The sequence below is a fragment of the Canis lupus genome, chromosome 7, assembly GCF_003254725.2.
Source record: "Canis lupus dingo isolate Sandy chromosome 7, ASM325472v2, whole genome shotgun sequence".
NCBI lineage: Eukaryota > Metazoa > Chordata > Mammalia > Carnivora > Canidae > Canis > Canis lupus.
Window position 1 is genome coordinate 31,813,622 of NC_064249.1, and position 21,446 is coordinate 31,835,067.

The 21,446-nt window shown below is 39.8% G+C and overlaps 1 protein-coding gene across 3 annotated transcripts in view; it reads right to left on the reverse strand.

Moving 5' to 3' along the window:
- Positions 1 to 20,590, reverse strand: part of GREM2 (gremlin 2, DAN family BMP antagonist) — a 112,632-nt gene extending 92,042 nt beyond the window's left edge. Inside the window, exons 1-2 of one of the 3 annotated variants that reach the window (XM_025430508.3) lie at positions 19,901 to 20,039; positions 19,321 to 19,489 (exon numbers count right to left, since the gene is read on the reverse strand). In XM_025430508.3, the coding sequence (XP_025286293.1) occupies positions 19,321 to 19,328 (8 nt within the window). In that variant the 5' untranslated portion in view covers positions 19,329 to 19,489; positions 19,901 to 20,039. Of the gene's footprint in view, positions 1 to 19,320; positions 19,490 to 19,900; positions 20,040 to 20,376 lie in introns of those variants that run through there. The other 2 variants (XM_035719389.2, XM_025430509.3) reach the window with 2 other exon arrangements.
- Positions 20,591 to 21,446: the final 856 nt, after the last annotated feature.

The following is a 21,446-nucleotide window of genomic DNA, read 5'->3' on the forward strand; positions in this document are numbered from 1 at the left end:
ACCCACTTCTGGTCGGCCCTGGCCCAGGGATTCTGCACTGCTTCTTTTTCCAGCTTCCATATAATTGGCTTCCCCACTTTCTTTGCAATATAATTGACATACAACATTGTATAAATGTAAGACATACATGATAATTGTTTGACTTATGAATATTGCAAAATGGTTACTACAATAAACTTAATGAGCATCTATCATCTCATGTGGACACAATAAAAAGAGAAAGAAAAGAAAGAACTATTTTTATCCTTGTGATGAGAACTCTTAGAATTTGCTCTCTCTTCACAGTTTTCCTATATATCATGCATCAGTGTTAGCTATAGTCACCATGCTATATGTTACATCCCCAGTACTTACCTGTCTTGTACCTGGAAGTTTATACCTTCTGACTCTCTTCTTCCAATTCCCCACTGGCTTCTTTTTAACTGACATTTTCTTAAAGAAAATCTCCTTGTCTACCCTATCTAAAACAACATTCATGCTATTTTCTAAATAGAAACTAACAAAATTATTATTTATTTGTTTGTTTCATTCTCTGCCACTGTAATTGGCTCATGTGGGCATGGATCATACAGTAATGGTCTTCAGGGTATCTCCAGAGCTCAGCAGAGTGACTAACACATAAAGAAGCTACAAAAATGTTGAATAAATAAATTGAATGAAGTAGGATTAATATTGCTAGAAAACTGGAAAGATGTTTTATTGCTTAGAGATATATCTAAATAAAGTGTTCAGCCCCTGATTATGGAGGTTTGTACCAAGGATTCTGGAACATACTGGTTCAATTGTGCAGAATATCTTATAGTCATGGCCTTCCTTATTCATGTTAGTTGATGCATCGTTTCTAGGTGGAATTTCCTTTCAGTACATTTGTTCCTTCTTCCCCACATTTCCCACCTCCAACATTTTCTGGCCATTATTTCAGCTAAGTGCTAGGCTTGGTAATTTTCCTAATGATCTGGAAATGGATTGCTCTTTTGCAGATGGCCATGGATTGAGTTGCCCAAGACCCGGTCATAAGTCATGACTTGCTGAAAAGAAAGGGAGTTTTTTGAAGTGGAAGGGGCCTTTGGAGGTCATCCAGCAGCTTTTGAAACAGCTCCAGCAGCCAAACTAGTAGGCCCAGTACCTTCCCTGGCAATCTGGTTTCCTGATTTACTACGAGGTATGGAGCTGTTTATGATGCTTTTGATAGAAAATAAATGACTCTTAATTCTACCGTAGGATGAAGTTCATATTTGAAATATTTGAATAGGTTTTTCAGACCATGGCTCTACAATTGGCTATAAAATTTTACAGTCTTGTTTCAAGGATATAAAAATCTGTGATTGGAGCCTCTACTCCAGGCTACAACTGGAAGAATTATAAAAGCTAAGGCTACAGCTGAGAGACACTCCTTCCTGGTTTTGGAATAAATAATTCATCAAACTAAAGAAGCAATGTATAAAGGTAGGTAGACTGATGTGAGACTAATTCTAAAATTAAATTTAACCTGGAAGGTGAATAAAAGGATACTAGTTAACGTCCTATGATTTCTAGAATGAAATGCAATCAGAACTATAAGACATGATTTGTTCCTAAACTGAGGTCATGTGGAAAGAGATTATTAGTTTTAAAATTATTTTAATTGTGCCAATGGACACAATGGGATACCACCCAAATACTGGCTTTTTGGATATTTGAAAGGAAGCTCTACCTTTATCGTGTGGGACTTCTTCCTTTTCAAACATATGATTTCTTTCCATAGTTCCCCAAACAATATAATTCATTCCCACCACTTCAATGTTAGGATAACCCAAAGAACATATTTACATGAATTGTCCAGTGTTATGCATAAGGTCAGCATCCATGGTTCTAAGTGGAAGTTAAAAGTTTGTATTTCCTAGAGCTGGACTATTAAAGTGGCTCCTCATATACCTAAACATCATTTATTTGACATCTTTAAACAGAGTCAAGAACTGGAAACCAAGTCAAAATGATCTCTGAATAACAAAAACAGGTGGCACAAAATTCATGCACAGAATCTTCCACATTTCTTTAGAAGACCATCCTTCACCTTCTACTATCTTTCCCACAAGCTGTGTACTTTTATTTCATACTTAACTTTAATAAGCTCTGTTATTCAGTTTGCTGTTGCTAATAAAGCAAATTCGCCACACGTAAGAGTAAGGAATAAGAAACCACAGCATTGGGGCACCTGGGTGGGTCAGTTGGTTAAGTGTCCAACTCTTGGTTTCAGCTCAGGTCATGATCTCAGTGTCCTGGGATCAAGTCCTGAGCCCTGTGTGGTGCTCTGCACTCAGTGGGGAGTCTGCTTCCTCCCTCTCCATCCCTCTGCCCCTCTCCTGGCATGTGCACACACTCTCACTCTCAAATAAATAAATAAATCTTTAAAAAATGAAACCACAGCATTGGAGGGAGGAAAAAGCATACATAGTGTTCTTATGTGATTCAGCACACAGCATACAGATGAGAATGTCTCAGCCTCATAAAGATGACATGACTTAACTATAAAGCATTTGGAACAGTACCTGGCACAGAGCAAGCACTCTATAGATGCTTATTAAATTAATATAAATAAATGTGCTTCTTAATAAAAAACGAGTGCCTAGAGAACAAGTGATGTTCTCTAGGATGACAATGATTTTTATAAAGGAGAGCTTCATCACCTTTCATACATCATCTTTAAGAGTGCAGGAAAATAAACATCACTTTTTGAAAATATTTCCATCAGAAAAAAATATTTAAACTCAAAAATAGAAGTTAAAATGGTATATTTTAGTTATTTTCAAACTCTAGGTGGAACTCCATTTGATGTCATCTGACAAATAGGGTTTCTTGAAGTCTTTGTTCTTGATTTATTCCCTGATTTAATGTTTATCAAATTCTGAAATGTGACAGAAACTACTTTCTAGAAACAACATTATATTTGAAGTCAATTTGTCATGTGAAAGGAAGAGCTCAGGACAGAGTTTGGACCAAGGTTCTGCGTCCAGCTCTGATCTTAGTGGTGATCTTGATCCTAAAGCACAACTCTGCCTCCAATCATAAGCTTATGTGCCTCCAAAATGTTATTAGCTTTGGACCGTCTCTTGCTCTCCACTGCAGAGACAAGTAATTTGAAGGCACGGGTTTTGTCACTGCCCTTTACATCCTGGTGCTATAGGGGAGAAATTTGCTCCCCTGGCCCTTTGCCTAGAATGTCTCCATCCCACTCCTCTGCTCCCTGATGAAATTCTAGGTTTCTTTAAGCCCCTTCTCAAATGCTACCACCTTTTGACACTTCCCCTCCTCTCCTGTTCCACATGCACCACAGGAAAGGGTGGGAGGCTTCTTTGTGCTCCACCATCACTCAGCTCCTAACACCACTGTGACGTGTGTCTTAGTATCCACCACAGGGAAGCAGCAAAGCATGGTGGCCATGAGCTCAGGCCTAGAACCTGCATGCATTGAGGATTGAACACTGTTTCCACCAGCTGTATGTTGCCAGACCTTGGACATGTCCTCCTTGCTGAGTCTCAGTACCCCAGTTTGAAAACCCAGCATAAATACACTACTTAGTTCATAGGATTGAATGAGGATTACATGAGGTAATGAACAAAAATCAATCAGCAGAGTGTGTGTCGTGTGGACAGTTCTCAGTGAATGTTGGTGTTAGCACTGTTGCTTTTACTAACATAAGTCATGTATGTGTCATTTTTTTTTTTACTAGACTGTGAGCATCATCAGTGGATCCTTAATAGTAGCCACCCCGCCTTGGCACACACAAGGTTCTTAGTGCTTGTCAATGAATATATGTGATTGCTTTCAGTGTCATATGTGATTTTCCAGGACTCTGTTCTCCTAAAGGGCTTACACTACCCTAAAGGTCAGACCACTCTTCTTCCATGACCTCATTTGCTATGCAGTGGCCTGCCTTCTGCCTGCATAATTATTAATGAAAATAATAATTAATGAAATTAATTCATAATTATTAATGAAATAATTATTAACCAAACACTCTGAAAAGTGTTTGGTTTAGACAATAAATTTTATGGTCTCTGTAGTATTGAGAGGTGCTTCATCAGTTTTATTCTCAGAACTTAAGTTCCTTTCTGTGCAAAATGAATGCTACTGTTGACATTATGAGGAGTGGTCAATCATTTGCTGTATGGGGTTGAAGTCCTCCTACAGAGAAAATGTTCAATAAATAGCTGATAAAAGAACAAATGAATGAAAATTGGGTTATTCTTTGTTTTCCTTTTTTTTCTTTTGAAAAATAAAACAGGGTAGAATATTGGGTATGAGCCTAGGAAGATAGGAATATTGGACCAAGAAGTTCTTTCTGCCATTTAGAATTAGAAGTGGGATAACCCTACATGGGTAGAACTTTAGAGAACTTTTTTTTTTTTTCACTCTTTTTTTTTTTTTTTTTATTGGTGTTCAATTTACTAACATACAGAATAACCCCCAGTGCCCGTCACCCGTTCACTCTATAAATCCAAAACAAGATATAAGGGCGAGACCCAAGAAAAACCCAAGCTAAGGGTATACATGCTCTTTGGCCTTATGTCTACTTGTGAATACTATTTTCAGGGAATGCTGCAGTGAAATTTAAAGAAAAAACTTAGAGCTTTCTGTTTGCATGTTTGTTTGCTTAATACTAGGCAGTGTGGTTCACTGACCTAGCCCTTAGAAAAATGGTGAAGCAGTTGCTTTCTTCATGAATCCTCAGGCTCCTTTTCTTACTCATTTTGCTCTCTCAGTGTTGTGCTCTCTCAGTGTTGTGCCCTCCCTGCGTACCCTTTTTCCTTTGTTCCCCTCTCCCTGTGCACCTGTTTACTGGCCTTGGCAACCCAGAGTTCTTTGGTCAATCTTCAAATACCCCAGGAGTGTTTTTCTTTCTAAGTCATTTTCCAAATTATGGAAAGGAAGGTGTTATTTCCTATTAAGGAAATTTCAGGCACCAGAAAACCCACTGGGAAGAAAAGCAATCTGAGGATGAGGATAGCGTCCTGGAACACGTCTGGAGGCAGCATATTGAGTAGATGGAAAGCATGGGCTTTGGAGTCAGGCCGAGTTGGGTCTGAATTCTGGCTCCTTGCTATTGGCAGTGTGGCTTTGGGTCTTCATTTGTATGAAAGGAATAATAATAAGACTTGACTCTAAGGTTGCTTTGAAAATTAATATGATTGTCTCTGTAAAACACCTAATAGTATGCATAGGTTGTAGTCTTGTATGAGGATTATGAGTTAGGGATTTGGAGGTAGATAGATAGAGGGCCTAACTTTTGCTCAGGGGGAAATAACTTGACTCTCAGATTTCTGGAGAGATAGCAGTGCTTTTTTCAGGACTGTTATTAAGGCTTACATGCATGTAAAAAGACTGACTCCAATTCTTGAAATATAGTAAGTTCTAAATGAGGTGTGGCCTACTACATACATATAATAACAGTTAAAATTATATTAATCTACTATGGTTGAGCTCAATGAAGTAGAGATTATTCTTGTTGTCATTATTAGTGAATCATTGGAATTTCTGAATTCCTTTGGGAGACAGGTATCTTCCTTGTTTAAACATGAGATAGAATCCTGAGTCTAATCAATCATTTTATATGATAATATTTCCTATGTAAGGGAAACTTAGTGTTTGAAATCCATTATATTTTTCCAGAGTGAAGCAAAGGAAATGCAAAACAAGATAAATCACTTGATCTTTTCTGTCCCCCATTACTACTTACCATAGTCATTTGTGTGCACCCAACCCACATAACAAGGTGACTGAATTTATTTTTAATGTCATCTTGGGCTGTGGAGAACAGTCTAGAGCACTCCAGGTAAGCCTCTGTTATGAAACAGGATTCCACTTCAGCTGCCTCTAGTCACGTAGATGTACCCAAACTTATGCTCTGACAGAAAAACAAACATTTGGTTATCTCCTTGTGCATACTTGGGGAAGAGGGGAAAAAAAAGAAAAAAGAAAAGGATCTGACCTTTTGATATTCACTTTCTCCATCCTGCGTCTGGCCAGTGCACAAGTAAATAAAGGCTGGGAACTACAAGCCCACTGTGCCATTCTTCGTCATGAACTAAAATTCAGCCAACACCAGATATGAAACCAGAAACAAGCAGCATTACTACTCTACTGAGGCACATTGCCTTCTTCAGATCATGTTTTTCCAAAGAGCTACACCTGAATGTGACTTGCTGGGCTTCCAATAATCCTTTTTTTATGATTGTGGTTACGATCTTTTCGGAAAAAGCCAGGAATGAGACCACTGTCTCTGGTGTGCAGCAAAATTCAGAAGCCAGAGCATTCAGAGTGTGGTGCAGAAGGAGCCTACTGAGCCACGGGCAGGCGAACCAGCAGGACATTTTAGATGTCACAAACCGTTTGCATTTACTAGTAGTTCAAGGAACTAGGAAAAAGTTGCACAGCAGATCTATTGTACTGTTACAGGGACAAATAAAACAGAACACAACACAACCAAACCAAAACAAAACAAAAACGAAACTGTGAAACAGATGATGTGTGGGAGTAGTAAACTGCCCAGCATAATAGACACACAGTCTCCTCCAGGATGGTATGTGCTTCACAGTCTCTACAAAACACAACTAGTGATTCACATTGCCGTTTTGCCCTGTTCCCACTTCACGTGGCTCAGAGGTAGCCCTTCCTATTGAATGTGGCTATTATCTGTTTAGTGTTTGTCTCTCCCGGTGGACTGGGAACTGTTGGAGGGCAGGACCGTATCTTAGTCCTTGTTTTATATTCCTAGTGCCTGGCACACTGAAAACAATAATGTCTGCTGATTGTATATAAATCATAACCCTGACAAAACAGGGCTAAAGTTCTAAACTGATAGGCAGTTTGTTAACATACATTATCCGTGACAGTTTTTTTATATATATATTTAAACAGTTACAGGTCCTTACTTTCAAATTCATATACACCAAGTTATTCGTTTTCTCATGTATCCCCAACACACTTTAATGTACCTACCTACCCTATAGGCCAGCTACTGAGGGGGTTTACACAGATGGAAAAAATCTTTTCCTCTCCTTTAATGAGATTATTGAATCTGTGTCACGAGCCACAGCCTATATATTCAGAAGCCGCCCTAATAAATAGTTTGGGGTTTATTTGATAGTCTTGGCTGTCACTTGAAACAGAAAATCAGTTCAACACCACAGCAGTTAATATTGACTAAATGCCTCCAAACCTCAATTGGCCAATGTTTTAATCATATGGAGACAATCTGAATTTTACTGCCATCAAGAAACAACAGGAATATCTAATGCAGGAATTAGGAATGCATATCAATTTTCACAGTGCAGTTTAGTAATTATGAGAGTACACTTTCTTGTTGTCATTAAAGGGGCTTTCTGGTAGCCAAACTATTGTTCTGGTGTGTGGTGAGTCTAAAGACTCCACTGGCCTCTCTGCCTTTGATCTTTTGAGTTTCTGAAGTTGTGGGATTTTGCATGCTACACTGATAATCTGGGAAAATGTACAATCACTATAAAAGGAAATTTTCCTATTAGTCCAAGAATAATCGTTTATAGCAAAACCACCTGACAGAAACATGTGGGTGCATATCACCCTTATGAAGACCAAAGATATTTTTACAACTGAGGATTATTTTCTTCCCTTTGTACAAATCCATATGGTGCCTATTCAGACATCAGTCATCACCAGTGCCGTCTCATTCAACCCCAAGAATAGAGTTCACAATTTTTGCTCCAAATTTGGATAAAAAGAAGTTTTATGAAGAGTTAGTTGTTTCATCTTCCACGGCCCAATTACTTGAGATCAATGGCATATAGACTCAGCTGGGGTAGAGCAGCAATCATGAATGAAAGTCATAGGGTGTGGCTTTCCTGTCTTGGGTACAGCCTGCTTGATCCATGCCCTACATCCTACTGCTTTCTCTCCTGGAGTAAAGCATCCTCCTGACTGTATAAGGGATAGTACTTCTCCCACAGTGAACAGTCTATCTCTTGTTGACCCTCATTACCATATGTAGGGACTGCTGCACCTCATACATTCATTCATAAAAAGGAAAGGAGGGAGGTGCCACTGTTTACTGTGGTGACCTGTCCTAGGTGTATGTCTGGTTCTGTGCATGCTTGGTTCCAGAAATAAAAGGAAAGAGGAGGGAGACAGACCACTGTGCCAACATAACCTGGCTAAAGAAGATCATAATATTTTCCTCCTGAGAATGACCTTCCTCTGACAAAAAGAGTGGGAAAATTCTGGGTGGACTCTGACACCACTTCTCTTCTTTGGCTGCATTTGTTGGTTAAAGTAATTCTAAATGTGACCAAGTAAACCTGTCTGGCTAGGCCATTTGAACTAGAGAAGACACTAATTGTTGGGGATGTGGAAAAACCTGACTACGTATATAACAATAATAAATCCATCCACCCCCCCAAACAGAGGGAAGGGAAAGTCATTGTTATTACTTCAGTAAGCCGGAATCTGTCATGACACTTGGTGACCTGGGAAGGAGAACGCAAGTACTAGGAGAACATCTCCTAATACTTTATTCCATTTTCCATTTGTTCGCCGCTTGGTTTGAAGGCATTGTTGGACTTCTAAAACTGATTGTAACTATTTCAATGAACCTCAGCCTTGGGGAGTTCAAGCTCTGGAATTATCTACTATTGCAGAGAGCAGGAGAAAAGTTCATTCAAATTAAACAACAACAGACTACACTGCATTTATACAAAATCCTTCTACTGTCCCCAAAGCAAAATGATTTCTCCCCCACTCTGGCGCACACCCTGTAGGCTGCACCTTGGACCTTTGTGAAATCTCCTACAGCACTCTGTGTACTGTTGATTTAGGCTTAGCTTAATGGTAGAGGTCCACTGGGGAGCATGGTGTAGTAGAAAGAGGAATAGATGGAAGAACCTGGGAACTACTTCTAGTTCTACAAAATAAGTAGTTAGCAGTCTTACAGGGCACACAACTTTCTGGGCTATCAGTTCTTATGTGTAAGATGATAAGATTTAATAAATTGTTTCTTTGTATCTCTAAAACTCAATGAGTTAGAAGACATTAATACATAACACAGGTCATAAGGTAGAGAAAACAGAAAGAAAATAATGCAAAGTGGCACACAGTGTGATTTGCCCCAGCCTTATTGGAGCATCAAAAATTCTTCATTGGAAGTAACATCTCACTCCTCCAATGCCCTTGTCACTTTGTCTCCATCTTTGTCAATTTTATCCAGTTCTTACCTGACGTTCTCATAACTGACATATAGATCTTGTCTTCTCCATTAGCCGTAAGCTCCTTGAAAATATGATCCATCTATTCTACTATCTATAAATCTCTGGATCTATAAATATTTGTCAGAAGAATCAATGGTTCTGGTGGGAGTGTTTAATGCTTCTAGATAATTATTATATTTAAAAGATAAAATTAAGTCTCAAATGATTTATTTATCTCAGTTCATAAAACTGGATTTGAACCCCAGTTCTCAAGTATTCACAGTAATGTGCTGTTCTTTTATTAAAATTCACAGACGCTTATTCTGAAGACCTTTGTTTCTCCGCCCTCCTCCCCCTCTGCCAATCCACTAATATCAAAAGCCTGGTAAATAAATAAACAAATAATAACAAGACCTGCATTTTTTTGTGCCTGGGCTGAAAGCATTATTTTATAAAATTCTTAATACTATGCACATTTAGATGAGGATCACTGCTTCTGAGTAGTAGTGCCACTCAGATAGGAATGGAGCCAGGATTATCTGACTCCAAAGTTCATGCCTTAAACAAGTAGTGCACACTTCCTTTGTGTTTGATTATCTACCCAACACAGCCTACCTAGACTCTTATTTCTGTGAGTGTCTAGTATGAACCCTACATCACTGTGATGCAACAGAGCCAAAATTATTGAAGAAAAAGGCAATGTTTTAGAGCTTTGTTGTGGTGAAGAGGCAATGAATTTTATTTGGAGTTCGTAAGCTATTCGATTACTTAGCCACTTAATGGCTGTGCGAAGTTAGGAAATTTACTGAAGCTTAATAAACTTCAGTTCTTTGTTGGTAAAATGTGGACAAGAGCACGTACCACAAGAAGTTTTTATAAAAACTCAACGACATAGTGTGTTCAAATACCTAAAAATGCATAGTGTGTGCTCGATAAGTCCTTTCTCATCCTCTCCCAACTCTGCCTTCCAGTGTAAGCACTGCCTTCCCAAATTCCTAACAATGAAAGAATGAACTATACATTGGCAGGAACGTCTTGGCATCCTCTATTAAGGAGAACTTCTCTCCTCTTCAGCTTAAATAAAGTGCTTTACCTCACTAGAGGTTACCAGAGCCCATCAAGGCCCTAGCCATCCTGAAAGGTATTTGCTATCAACACTTTCATTGAGTTGAGTAGAAGAGAAGTTGCTCATTTTGCCATGAACAAAATTCTTCCCTGATGTTTTTATTTCGGTACTCAGTAGTCCAGAACTATGTTCTTCATGAGCCCATACCATAATGATACTTTTATTGAGTAAAATCAGAAGTATTCTTTCTCATATTTTCTTCCTTAATTTATTTTTAAAATATAGGGCCACTGGTTCTGCAACAACAGTGACCTCTACAGGGGCATTCATTGATTCATTTGCCAAACATGAACTATCTTGGACTAGAGACATCAAGATGAAAATGCATGACCCCTTAAATATCTCACAGTACCTCAGGGGAGAGAAGAAATGAAAAGACAATTACAATGCAGCCTAGAGCTATCTATGCCTAGGAACCTCACGTGGTGACCCACGTGGTGAGTCTCTGAGTCTTTATAAAGGGTACTAGCCAGACCTGATCAGCAACTATGGCTCTCAGCCATCCAATTCACAAGTACTTACTGATATTTGAGTCTACGCTAGAAACAAACACAAAGATATGTGGCATGATATATGCCTTTGAAGGACTCTTCTTTCCTTACAGAAGCCAGTTGGCTCAAACCCTTGAAAATTTAAATTGAGGAAAGCAATGGACTTTTCTTTGCCTCTTGTACTCAACCACGTAGCCTCAGTGTTAGGTGGTAGCATCAAGGTCCCACTCCATATCAGATGTATCACTCCCCTCAACTGAACCCAACCTCCGCACCACCTCTTGCCAGCACGAGCTTCCTTGGCTCACAGTGTGGCCCATTCCATTTGGGGCAACTTAAGGTGAGAAACCATTTGCCATCTAATAAGCCAAATTTACCATCCTATAGAGTATGGTGTTCTACATTTTTTTTCCCATGGACTGCCTTTGAGTCTAGTGAATTTCCTTAGGATAATGTTCCTAAGTTCAGAAATGTATACTTTTTTTTAAGATGTAAAGAATGAGCAGGGAGGGGCTGAGAGAGAAGAATAAAGAGAATATTAAGCAGGCTCCACGCTCAGTGCAGTCTGACATGAGCTCTGGGATCATAACCTGAGCCGAAATCAAGAGTCAGATGTTTAACCAACTGAACCACCCAGGCACTCTCAGAAATATATACTCTAAATAGGAAACTATGCATGTATGTGTGTGTGTATATATGTATGTGTGTATATGTGTATAAGTATACAAATATGTATGTATATCAATATGTTTTAAAAACAAAAGACACAGATTTATGTGGTCTTCTTTACAACATGTCTAGAAATAGGTATAACTATCATAATTTTGAAGTAGTGCTATGTGTAAGTGATATTTTGAAACATCTGTATCAACTCTAATATGATATGAAAATAGCCCTGATTTCTATTGGTGACAAGGCGACAGTTCTACTAATACTACTGTGGTGTGTTACTCACATTCATAACTAAAGGGGATGGGAAATTTCAGTTACAGGGTAGCAGAACCAAAGATGTAATTTTTTCCCACCCAAATTCATAGACTTCCTTGAATTGTCACAAACTACCTCAAGGTAAAGAATTCTTTCACAGAGATTCTTAAAAATTTGCTTTTTGCAACCACACACAGCAAATCAGTCTTAACTCTCCTGCTTCTCCTGAATTAAGCCATCCAATTAAAAAACTGACTTTGTTTCCAGAATCTTTGGTAATCTTTGGTAACACTTTCTCTGCATTGAGCTAGAGTTTGTTAATTTCCAAATTAAAGCACAAAACCCAGAGAGTAAGCAAACATTCCAGTATGTTATGACCAGCCCACATAACCCCAGAGGAATGAAGGATAAACTTGAAGGAACACCTTGGCACCCTCTCATGATGAAGTTGTCTCTTGGGGAGAAAAATGTGTCAAAATGGCTGATTAACTATTTTACAGTCAAAGTAGTAAGTTGTTTAAAAAGAGGATTGACTTTTAGTGACAGTTTGATTTTCTTACTGAAATGATCATTTTAAACACAAGTATGTAACACAAGGGATTAGTAACACAAAACTAAAAGAAAAAAAAAAGGTTTTTTTTTCCCCAAGATGAATGACTGAGTTTGTCATTTGTTTAGCTTATGCTGGATGTGTGTATTTAAAGCTTTTTGAAGACTGCGCCTTCCAGCAGATAAGCAGGAGTCTCTGATCCTAGCTGTAAATTAGATGTAGCTGGAGCTCAATAGTGGTACGATTAATTAAGCACCAATTCTGTGCTGGGAAGCAAAAAGATGAATAAGAAATGGCCTCCGTCCTCAAGGGAATTTAAAATTTAGTAACAGACATAGACATATGACAAAAATAATTATACAAGGAAGACTAAAACCACACTATATTGGAGGGGGAGGAATATCCAAAATGATATAAAGAAAAGAGTTGTGCTATTATAATCAGTAGACTTAAACTGTCAAATGGTTTTGTTGACAAGACAAAATAATACTATAGATTCTCAAAGCATTCCATATTATCATACTCAGCAAACACCACTATAATTGCTAGGGTATTCCCTGTCTTTCCCACTTATTTGAGCTCTTCGTGATTATCCCCTAGAATCTTGCACAGCACCTTGCACATGGTATCTTCTCCATACCTACTATAAATAAGTGAATGAAGGTGCAACATACAATGGGAGAGGTGGAGGAGGGAGTGGAAACCCAGTTCGACAATTTGCTTGGCTGTGTTAATTTTTGAAAGCTCTTGAGCTCTCTAAGCCTTGGTTATCTCACCTGTAAAATGGGAATAATAGTAAGAATCCTAGGCTCTTGTTAAAGATTTAGATGATACCTATTAAATATTTAACAAATGGTCATCCCTCAAGGAATGTCAGCTGTTGTCCCAGAAGGAAACACGCAGAACTGATGTTTAGGGCTGGAATCAAATACAATGATCCACTTCCGCTTTTTCTTTTGAAAGAGTAAACTCAAGAGACTGTAGGCTCTACCTCTTCCTAAGGCCACGTGTCCAGTATGAAAAACAGGAACAGGTGCAAACCTTGTCTCCTGACTTTCCTAGCTTAATAACTTTTATGAATAACTAGATAACCCTTTTCTAGGTCAAAGGGGTCTTAATACCTTTTGGGCCTCTGAAACACAGTGATACTATTGTCAGCAATTGTCTGTTTTCTCCAAAGTTTACATTCTCTGAATTCACAGAAGTGAGATATCTTAAGTACTTTTTCCATATTATTTGTCAAGTTAAAGTCTTGGAGATATATATATATATATATATATATATATATATATATATATATATTTGAAGCTACACATTTCTGTATTGCTCCATATATTTAACGAAGAACAGTGAAGAGTGCTCTCTGAAGGCCAGAGGATATGGCCCTAAGACATAAATATATCCTCAGCAAAGAGGTTAAAATGGACACCAATCTATGTTCTCTTTCAAGTAGTAGGCTTGAGGGTATTTTTCATCTGTTTATACTCATTTTTCATCTCCTCAAATGAAACACTCCTATGCCAATAGACTTAAATCAAGCAATAGTCAATCAAGACTATTTCCATATACACAATTGTAATCACTTAGTAACCAGTTGGTACTATATAGGAAGATGTTTGCTTGTTGTGTTTACATGTGTGAGTAACTGGTTTATCTAGGGATTAAATGCAACAATGCATGTAAAGGATCATGCTAGAGATAATAACCAGACTATTTTATTACTATTTCTGTTGTTTCTACTATACAAAGAAGCAGCTCAGTAGCTATCTGTTGAATGAATGCTTGCATAAATGGTTATGTTCTTAGCTATCAAATGTTATAACCAATTGCCTTAATTAATAAAACTTGCAAGAGATAAATCCTTGGGGTGGTGGTAAAGATTAAATTACATATTATGCAGGAATGTATCTAGTATAATCTGGTATGTGTTCAGCATTGATGTTAGATCAATGTTAGATCAATCTTATTTTGAAAATGATCAATAAGGGGAAAATTAAAGATAGCTTGAAAATTTGATGAAATTTAGATTCCTAGAAAAAGCAGTTGGCAATGAAATCTCATTATACAGCTGCTGGGTTTTTATTAACTGTAAGTAAAATATCAACACATCTATCAACTTTCCCAAAACACTGCTACTACAATTAGAAAATATAATGCATTATCCAGAGTATGTATTGTAATTGCATAAAAGCAGAGTGAGGTGGCAAGTTTCCCATAGGTGATAAGATTAGCTTCCTCCAGCTTTTAGAGTCACAGCTGTAGAACCAGGTGGAATAATTTTTAATGCAGATGGTATTTGTACTAGACAAAGTCAACTCAGCTTAGCATTTCACATGAGTTAGTCAAGTGTTCCCTTGCTCACCGTGTTCTCTTTTTCCACCCCCCTCCCGCTGTTTAAATAAATTACAGGAGAGGAGAATTTTAGCTTGGAACTGCTACTAATCCATAACATGAAAGTCATGTTTGTGAATATTCCTGCTCCTGGCACCATATCCTTTAAAAGCTCTCTTTGGGGACAAGTTTTTCATTAAGTCATGTATTTCCTTTGTCTCTAATTCCCTTGCATTCATAATTCAGAGATGTTTTCTTAGTGTAACATACTCTCAGGTATGTCTTCTCCTGAGGGTTACTATATCTGCGAGCATACTATGATCTTACTTACCCTGCTTTGCCTCTCAAACAGGTAAGTGCCTTCAAAGAGATTTACCCTTTAGCCATGGGATTCCTTTATTACAAAGTAATCTAGAAAAAAGAGATGGAATCCAGAGTTTCTCTGACTGAAAGGAGATGGGATGTGACATCAAAAACTGAGAAGCAGCAGTGGACCTTCTCAGCCTCTAGGATTTATCTCTCCTTCCCTTGTTGCTGATACCTCACTATTACAACATTGTGTTTGGTTCCCCCTTCATCCAAGCTTCTGCACTATTGGGGCACCGTGTAATTCCATACAGTACTTGGGTGTGTTAGAGGTTAACATGGTTGAGAATGGGGGAGACACAGTGTGACCTCCCTTTCTTCCCAGACACCAGGAAATCTTTACTTTGTCCTTGAAAAAACTTTTTGCTTTGATTCAAGGACACCATACCTCCCAGCAGAACACAGTGGCACTAGAAAGAAGCAGTGTCCTGCGCACAGGCCGAGCCCCTGATGGGCAGTCCCAGGATTCCCTACCCTTTCCTGACACAGAGGTCACAGCTTCCCTCAACCTTGCCTGCCCACCCCCACCCCAGTGTCCCTTCTCCCTCCTCTGCTCTCAGGAAGAACCGCAGCTTTTCACCAAGAAAACTTTTTTCTGGGCCTCCCAGACTTTGTTTTAAAGCCCCCTCTGAGCTGTATCCCCTAGCCTTCATATTTAGCAGCAAGTTGTATGGCATTTGACCCAAAGATGGTGAAGAGACAAAGGTGTTCCTAAAGCTAAAATCACCAACCTAGCTAAATTAAGATGAAGCATACAGGAATTATCACTGCCAGCCACAGGTTGCCCACTTTGAGTGATTATTTCTCTCTTCTATGCACATTTATAGTTTGGCCCCAGAATATGGCTGATCATGAAAGTAACAACAGTGCGAGGCTTATTAGCCATGAATTTTTAAAAAGCCAGACTAGGTGTAGTAGGGACTAGTCTGACCATCTCTGAGATTCTAAGAGATAGATGCATAATTCTTGTTATTCTACCACATATCTTAGACTCTGAAAAAAACACTTAAAAAAGCTATTCCAGCTCTTCTGTTTTGAAACCAAATTTGCTAGGATTCTAGAGACACACTTGACTATCACTGTACAAAATGTATTCTTGTGGCCCTGAACCTACCTTTGAGACATGTTTAAAACAAAGGCTAGGTTTATGGATAAAGTAGCTCATAAGAATTTCCCCCTGGGGCAGCCTGGGTGGCTCAGCGGTTTAGCGCGCCTTCAGCCCAGGGCGTGATCCTGGAGACCAGGGATCGAGTCCCACGTCTGGCTCTAGTGCGTGGAGCCTGCTTCTCCTTCTGCCTGTGTCTCTGTCTCTCTCTGTCTCTCATAAATAAATAAAATCTTAAAAAAAAAAAAAAAAGAATTTCCCCTTGGAGCACCAACTCAAGAAACCCTATTCTCTCTCTTCTCTTTTTCTCTGTATTCTACTTCCCTTTCTCTCATCCATCTCCTAGCAGAGTAAAGATAAAGATCACTTGAATAACTTCAAAGAATGAAGCTAATTCAAAGAAAGAGAAGTTGAGTTCTCTCTTAAATATGCTGCTTTTCTTATTTTGCCAGGCGGCACCAATTCTGGAAGCAAAAGTAGAAAAAAGTCTTCTGAATGGTGTATCCCCCTTCTTTTTTTTTAAAAAAGATTTTATTTATTTATTCATGAGAGACACACACAGAGAGAGAAACAGAGACATAGGCAGAGGGAGAAGCAGGCTCCACGCGGGGAGCCCGTTGTGGGACTCGATCCCCAGGACTCCAGCATCACGCCCTGAGCTGGAAGGCAGCCGCTTAACCGCTGAGCCACCCAGGCATTCCAGTATATCCCTTATTAAGTAAGGCTCTAGACTCTACTTTTCAAAGGGAAGAAGGTATATACAGTTAGGCAGACTGGTTTAGCTATTCTGGAGATTGGAGTCTCCCCCTGGTCAAGAGAAGACATCACTTTTCACAGTTTGCATGCTGCCCTCTCCTGGCCTATGTGTCTGGGAATGTTACCAGCACGTCAAATGTATTTATTTTCATCCCACACCTGGGTGCAAGGTGTGTGTGTATACATGAGAATTTGTTTAAAATATTTAGGAAATCTCACTAAGAGTTTATATTTGAAGCTTGTTTGAGGAAACAAACTCACTATTCCCCTTACTCTTGGATTCATATTTATACCATCTCCCCTCATACCTTAGTGCCTTGACCCTCTCCCTATTCATCCTCTTACTCCCACGTGGCTCTGGGACTCTACACTGCAAATCAGTGTTCCACATAAGCTGGGTCTTATAGATGAGCTGGCCAATCACAGACATATTCCCAATTAGAAGGTGTGGCCATGGGAAATATCTGTATTTAGCTTAGTGGTTTGAAGACCAAACTTTAGCCTGACTTGTGATCAAAATTAATTCTACACATTATTAGGTCAGCATGTCTGATTTTTATAAGAGGGAACTCTGTGGTAGGAACAGAAACAGCTAAGCAAACACAGAAGTAGACGGCACCAGAGGCCAAGTCCATAATTGTATACCTTCCCCTTCAAAACAATTTGTCTTATTTGCTGGTTCTTTGTGTAACTTGTTTTTAAACCCAACACTTGGCACGTTTGGTTGCAATAATTCATCACTTTCTCCTAAATACTTAAAGGACCCTGATACTGAGAAAATGCTTGCAACCTCGCATGATTGCTGTAGCAACGCTGGCGTAATGTGGCTGGTCTAATCTGTTGTGTGCCTGTGCCTCTGCAGACTCTAAGTGTTTGTCCTTGACCTAGGCCGGCCAGCCCTTTTCATATCAATAAGAACTCGGTGCCCAGACTGGGAACCTAATTCCATTCCTTTGCTTTAGAGGAAGAGATCTAAGGAAGAGGTGTTTACTTTAAAGAGATTTAAAGGCATGTATCTTGTTTAAATTTTACCAAACTTATAACTGGCGGGTATCTAAAGCTCTAGCTGGCTATACTAAAATGCACAGGGAATGAACTTTTCATTACTTCTCTCAGTGAAGAATGATAGCACAAAACAATGAGTAATCAAAGCATTGTTTACATTTATCTTCCAAACACCATCAGCGTCTCTTAGTCCAGATAAAGTGTGTTTATATATTCAGCCTCACATTTACTTTGTCACTACCGACATGCCCCAAATTGCTTTAGAGTTTGAATGGCAAGGGGAAAATGAGTCTCAATTTATTTCAGTTATTATATTTGTAGATTAAAAAATGTTTATAGTAATGCAAAACTGCCCTTTTAACTGGAAGTAGAATTTCGTTGGGTCAGTTAAATAGTATTTATTTAAATAGGTAAATTCTTGACAACTAGTTTCCTTTGTGATGTAAAAAGAGAAAAATATCATCTATAAAATCAGAATGTTCTCTCCTAAATAAAACATTCACTTGCCATGTGTATTCCTTGACATGATTTCAAAAATACCTGCTAAATCATTCAAACTCGGCACTGGACAAAAATATGAGCAGTTTTCATGACTCCATGGTAGAGCTAAGCATGCAGTTTCCTTAATGACAAAAGAACATGTTAATTTGATAAAAACCAGGTCAGTGTAAATTCCCCATTGAGATATGTAAAGCAAATACCTTTCTTATAACTTCCTTATCTACCTTGGGCAGGCACATGTCTTGGATAAGGAGTGCCCTAAAAAACAGGCATGACAGAGTGGGGAACTGATTTTGAATTACCAATGGATGGTTTGAATATGTTCCACCAAGAATCCACTGGGAAAAGTGCTAATAAGGTAACATATTCTATTGGTCCTGCACCTGCTGTAGTGCCATTCTCCTGTGGAACTAGAGTCCCAATCTGTGTCTGTTCTGAACTGCAGGAAAAGCTCTTTATCCAGGGATTCAGAGCAGCTATATAGTAGTTATTTGAGGATCGCCCAAAGCAAGACTAATCTTTTAACTCAGCCTTCATTCAATCCCCACTGGCTTTTCCAAGGCAAAGACTGAACCCATTAAGCAATGTTAATTTAATCACAAGTAATCAACGGGGGGAAAAAAAGTTATATAATCATCTTCAAAATTTGAAATCAAACCCTGTAAAATCCCAAGACACAGAATTCTTTTTTTTTTTTTTACAAAATTCATGTCTCAAAATAAAATGAATAAAGAAAGGAAAAGAAATGGCCAGATGCCTACCGATTTTAGTACCAAATTAAATCAAACCAAAAATGGGCATTTCCTTACAAGTATCACATTTATGACACAATTCCAATTCATGACTCTTTAATGCAATAATACATGAGGTCTTGGAACTCATCCTGCCTGAGGGTGCAGAACAGAATTGCATATTCAACTGGTAAGACAATGTAGAGATAAATCAGGTACACAAGAAGAGCCACTGACCATTCCATTGAGAAATCTTTCTCCTTCCTCTCTTTATCTTGGACCACAGCGAAGCAATACAGTGCTATTTCAACTCATGAGTTTAGTCCACGTTGGCCACAGGCTTTAGAGATGAAAACCACGCTCAAGTCCTCTCTGGTTCCCGACTCCTTCAAGGGAGGGTATTAACCTGATGGGGAGGTGGGAACGTTCAACGCCTGCTTTCTAACCATCAGATGCTGTTTGAGTTGCTACAGGTCACAACTGTAACGGGGAGGGGGGGGTGGGGGGGTCACCAAGATACACAAGTGGGCAGCATGACAACATGCAGATACTGATGTGGTTTTAAAGAAAGAGATGACGGTCAAGTTGGAAGGTCTTTGCTTTACACCCACAGAGAATTCAATAGGTGGACAGACCCTGCAGCCCCCAGACACACGGTAACGGCTTTGATCATCTAGGGGGCATCGGGAGAGACCCTCGGTGCTTTCTACTCCGGCCAGCGCGGGGGGAACAACGATGTCAATTACTTTCAAGTGCCTTGCGAAGGTAGAAATCAGAAACCGTGTCTGCGCCGCGCTCGTGGTGACAAGCTGCGTACCTGCAATGACGTGATGGAAGCCGCCTCCTCGCGTCCCGCTCCTCCGCGCTCTACAGTCCCCTGCGCGCGGTGCGCCGGCTCTCGCTCTGCCGCCTTCGGGGGCCCGCGGCCGGGGCGGCGCGGACGCGCATGCGGAGGCGCGCGGGCCGGGGCCGGGGCCGGGGCGGGGGCCGGGGCGGGGGCCGGGGCCGGGGCCGGGGCCGGGGGCCGGGCTGGGGCTGGGGCTGGGGCTGGGGGCGGCGGGGCGCCGGCTCCGCGGCGCGCGCTGGGCTGCGGCTCGCAGATGTGCACCGGCCCGGGGCTCAGCTCTGACTCCGCGCGGCGCTGCACCGGGATATTATCGCAGTCTGGGATTCCTATTGGCTCTGCACGCCAAACAAATCACACCAGCCACCCCCCACCCCCCTTCTCGGTTTCACTCAGCGCTTGTTTCTCATCTAACCCACAAACATTGCAGCCACACACACTTCACTCACTTGCAATGTTTCTCTTTTTCTCCTTCCAGTCTGGATTTACAACCCTGTGGTCAGCTGTTAACATTTTTTTTAGCAGGCTTCCAATCCAAACCTTCTTGTTTATGCAGAGAAATTCTCCATCCCTAAACCCGCAAAAACCACTCATTCCCCTCAGATCTTCTTCCTCCTTTTGTTGATGGGTTTGCAATGTGAAGAATGTACAAAGCCTGTGTGTGATGCGTCCGTGTGTGTGTGTGTGTGTGTGTGTGTGTGCGCGCACACACACACATACACACGCGCGCACACACTAGGCTCCTTTTGTTTTGAATAACTGAGGCCAAAGAAATTAAAGGCAAGCTGAGCCTAATAACCTAAGTGAGAGCTCAACTAATAAAATCTTGAATGAATTCAGTGGAAAACACTCATTGCTTGAGTTTGTTTTCTGTTCCAAATAGCGCTTTGGTCATTATCCCTATTTTTGTTTATTGAATGCAGAGGTTTCTAATGCAAATCAGACTTTACAGCATCCAGCGAACATGAACAATGACGCCAGACCAATTCTTGTGCTGCGTGGGCTCCGTGTGTTATATCAGAAGGCTCCAGTGACGCCTGCATGCTGCTGCTGCTGCTGCTTTTTTTATTTTATTTTTTATTTTTTTAAATTTTTTGGTCTTCTCTCTACTGATGGTCTCAAGACAGACACTCTCTTAGTGTGATTCACTGGTCAAAGAAGGCTGGTGACACTCTACTGATAAAGTTTCCTGCATTAAAATGTTCAATCTGTGTATATCAAGAGTGATAAACCTTCAGTTAGAGAATGAGCCCAAGAAAAATTTTCTGAGATCTGACAAACTTGGCTGGGAAAATTAAGAATAAAATAAAACTTCACTGTGTTTTCTAACACAGACCCTCCCTTAGTTTCCCCCCCACCAAATCATTTTCACTTGTGCCTGTTAAAATTTTAATGACAGTTAAATTTAATGACAAGAAGCATTGCTTCCGAAGTCACTGAGCTCTGTTTTGATTTTTGACTTGAAATTTCCCCCAGTGTTACGGGATTTTGTGTACTATTTTGGTATTTGATGATCTGG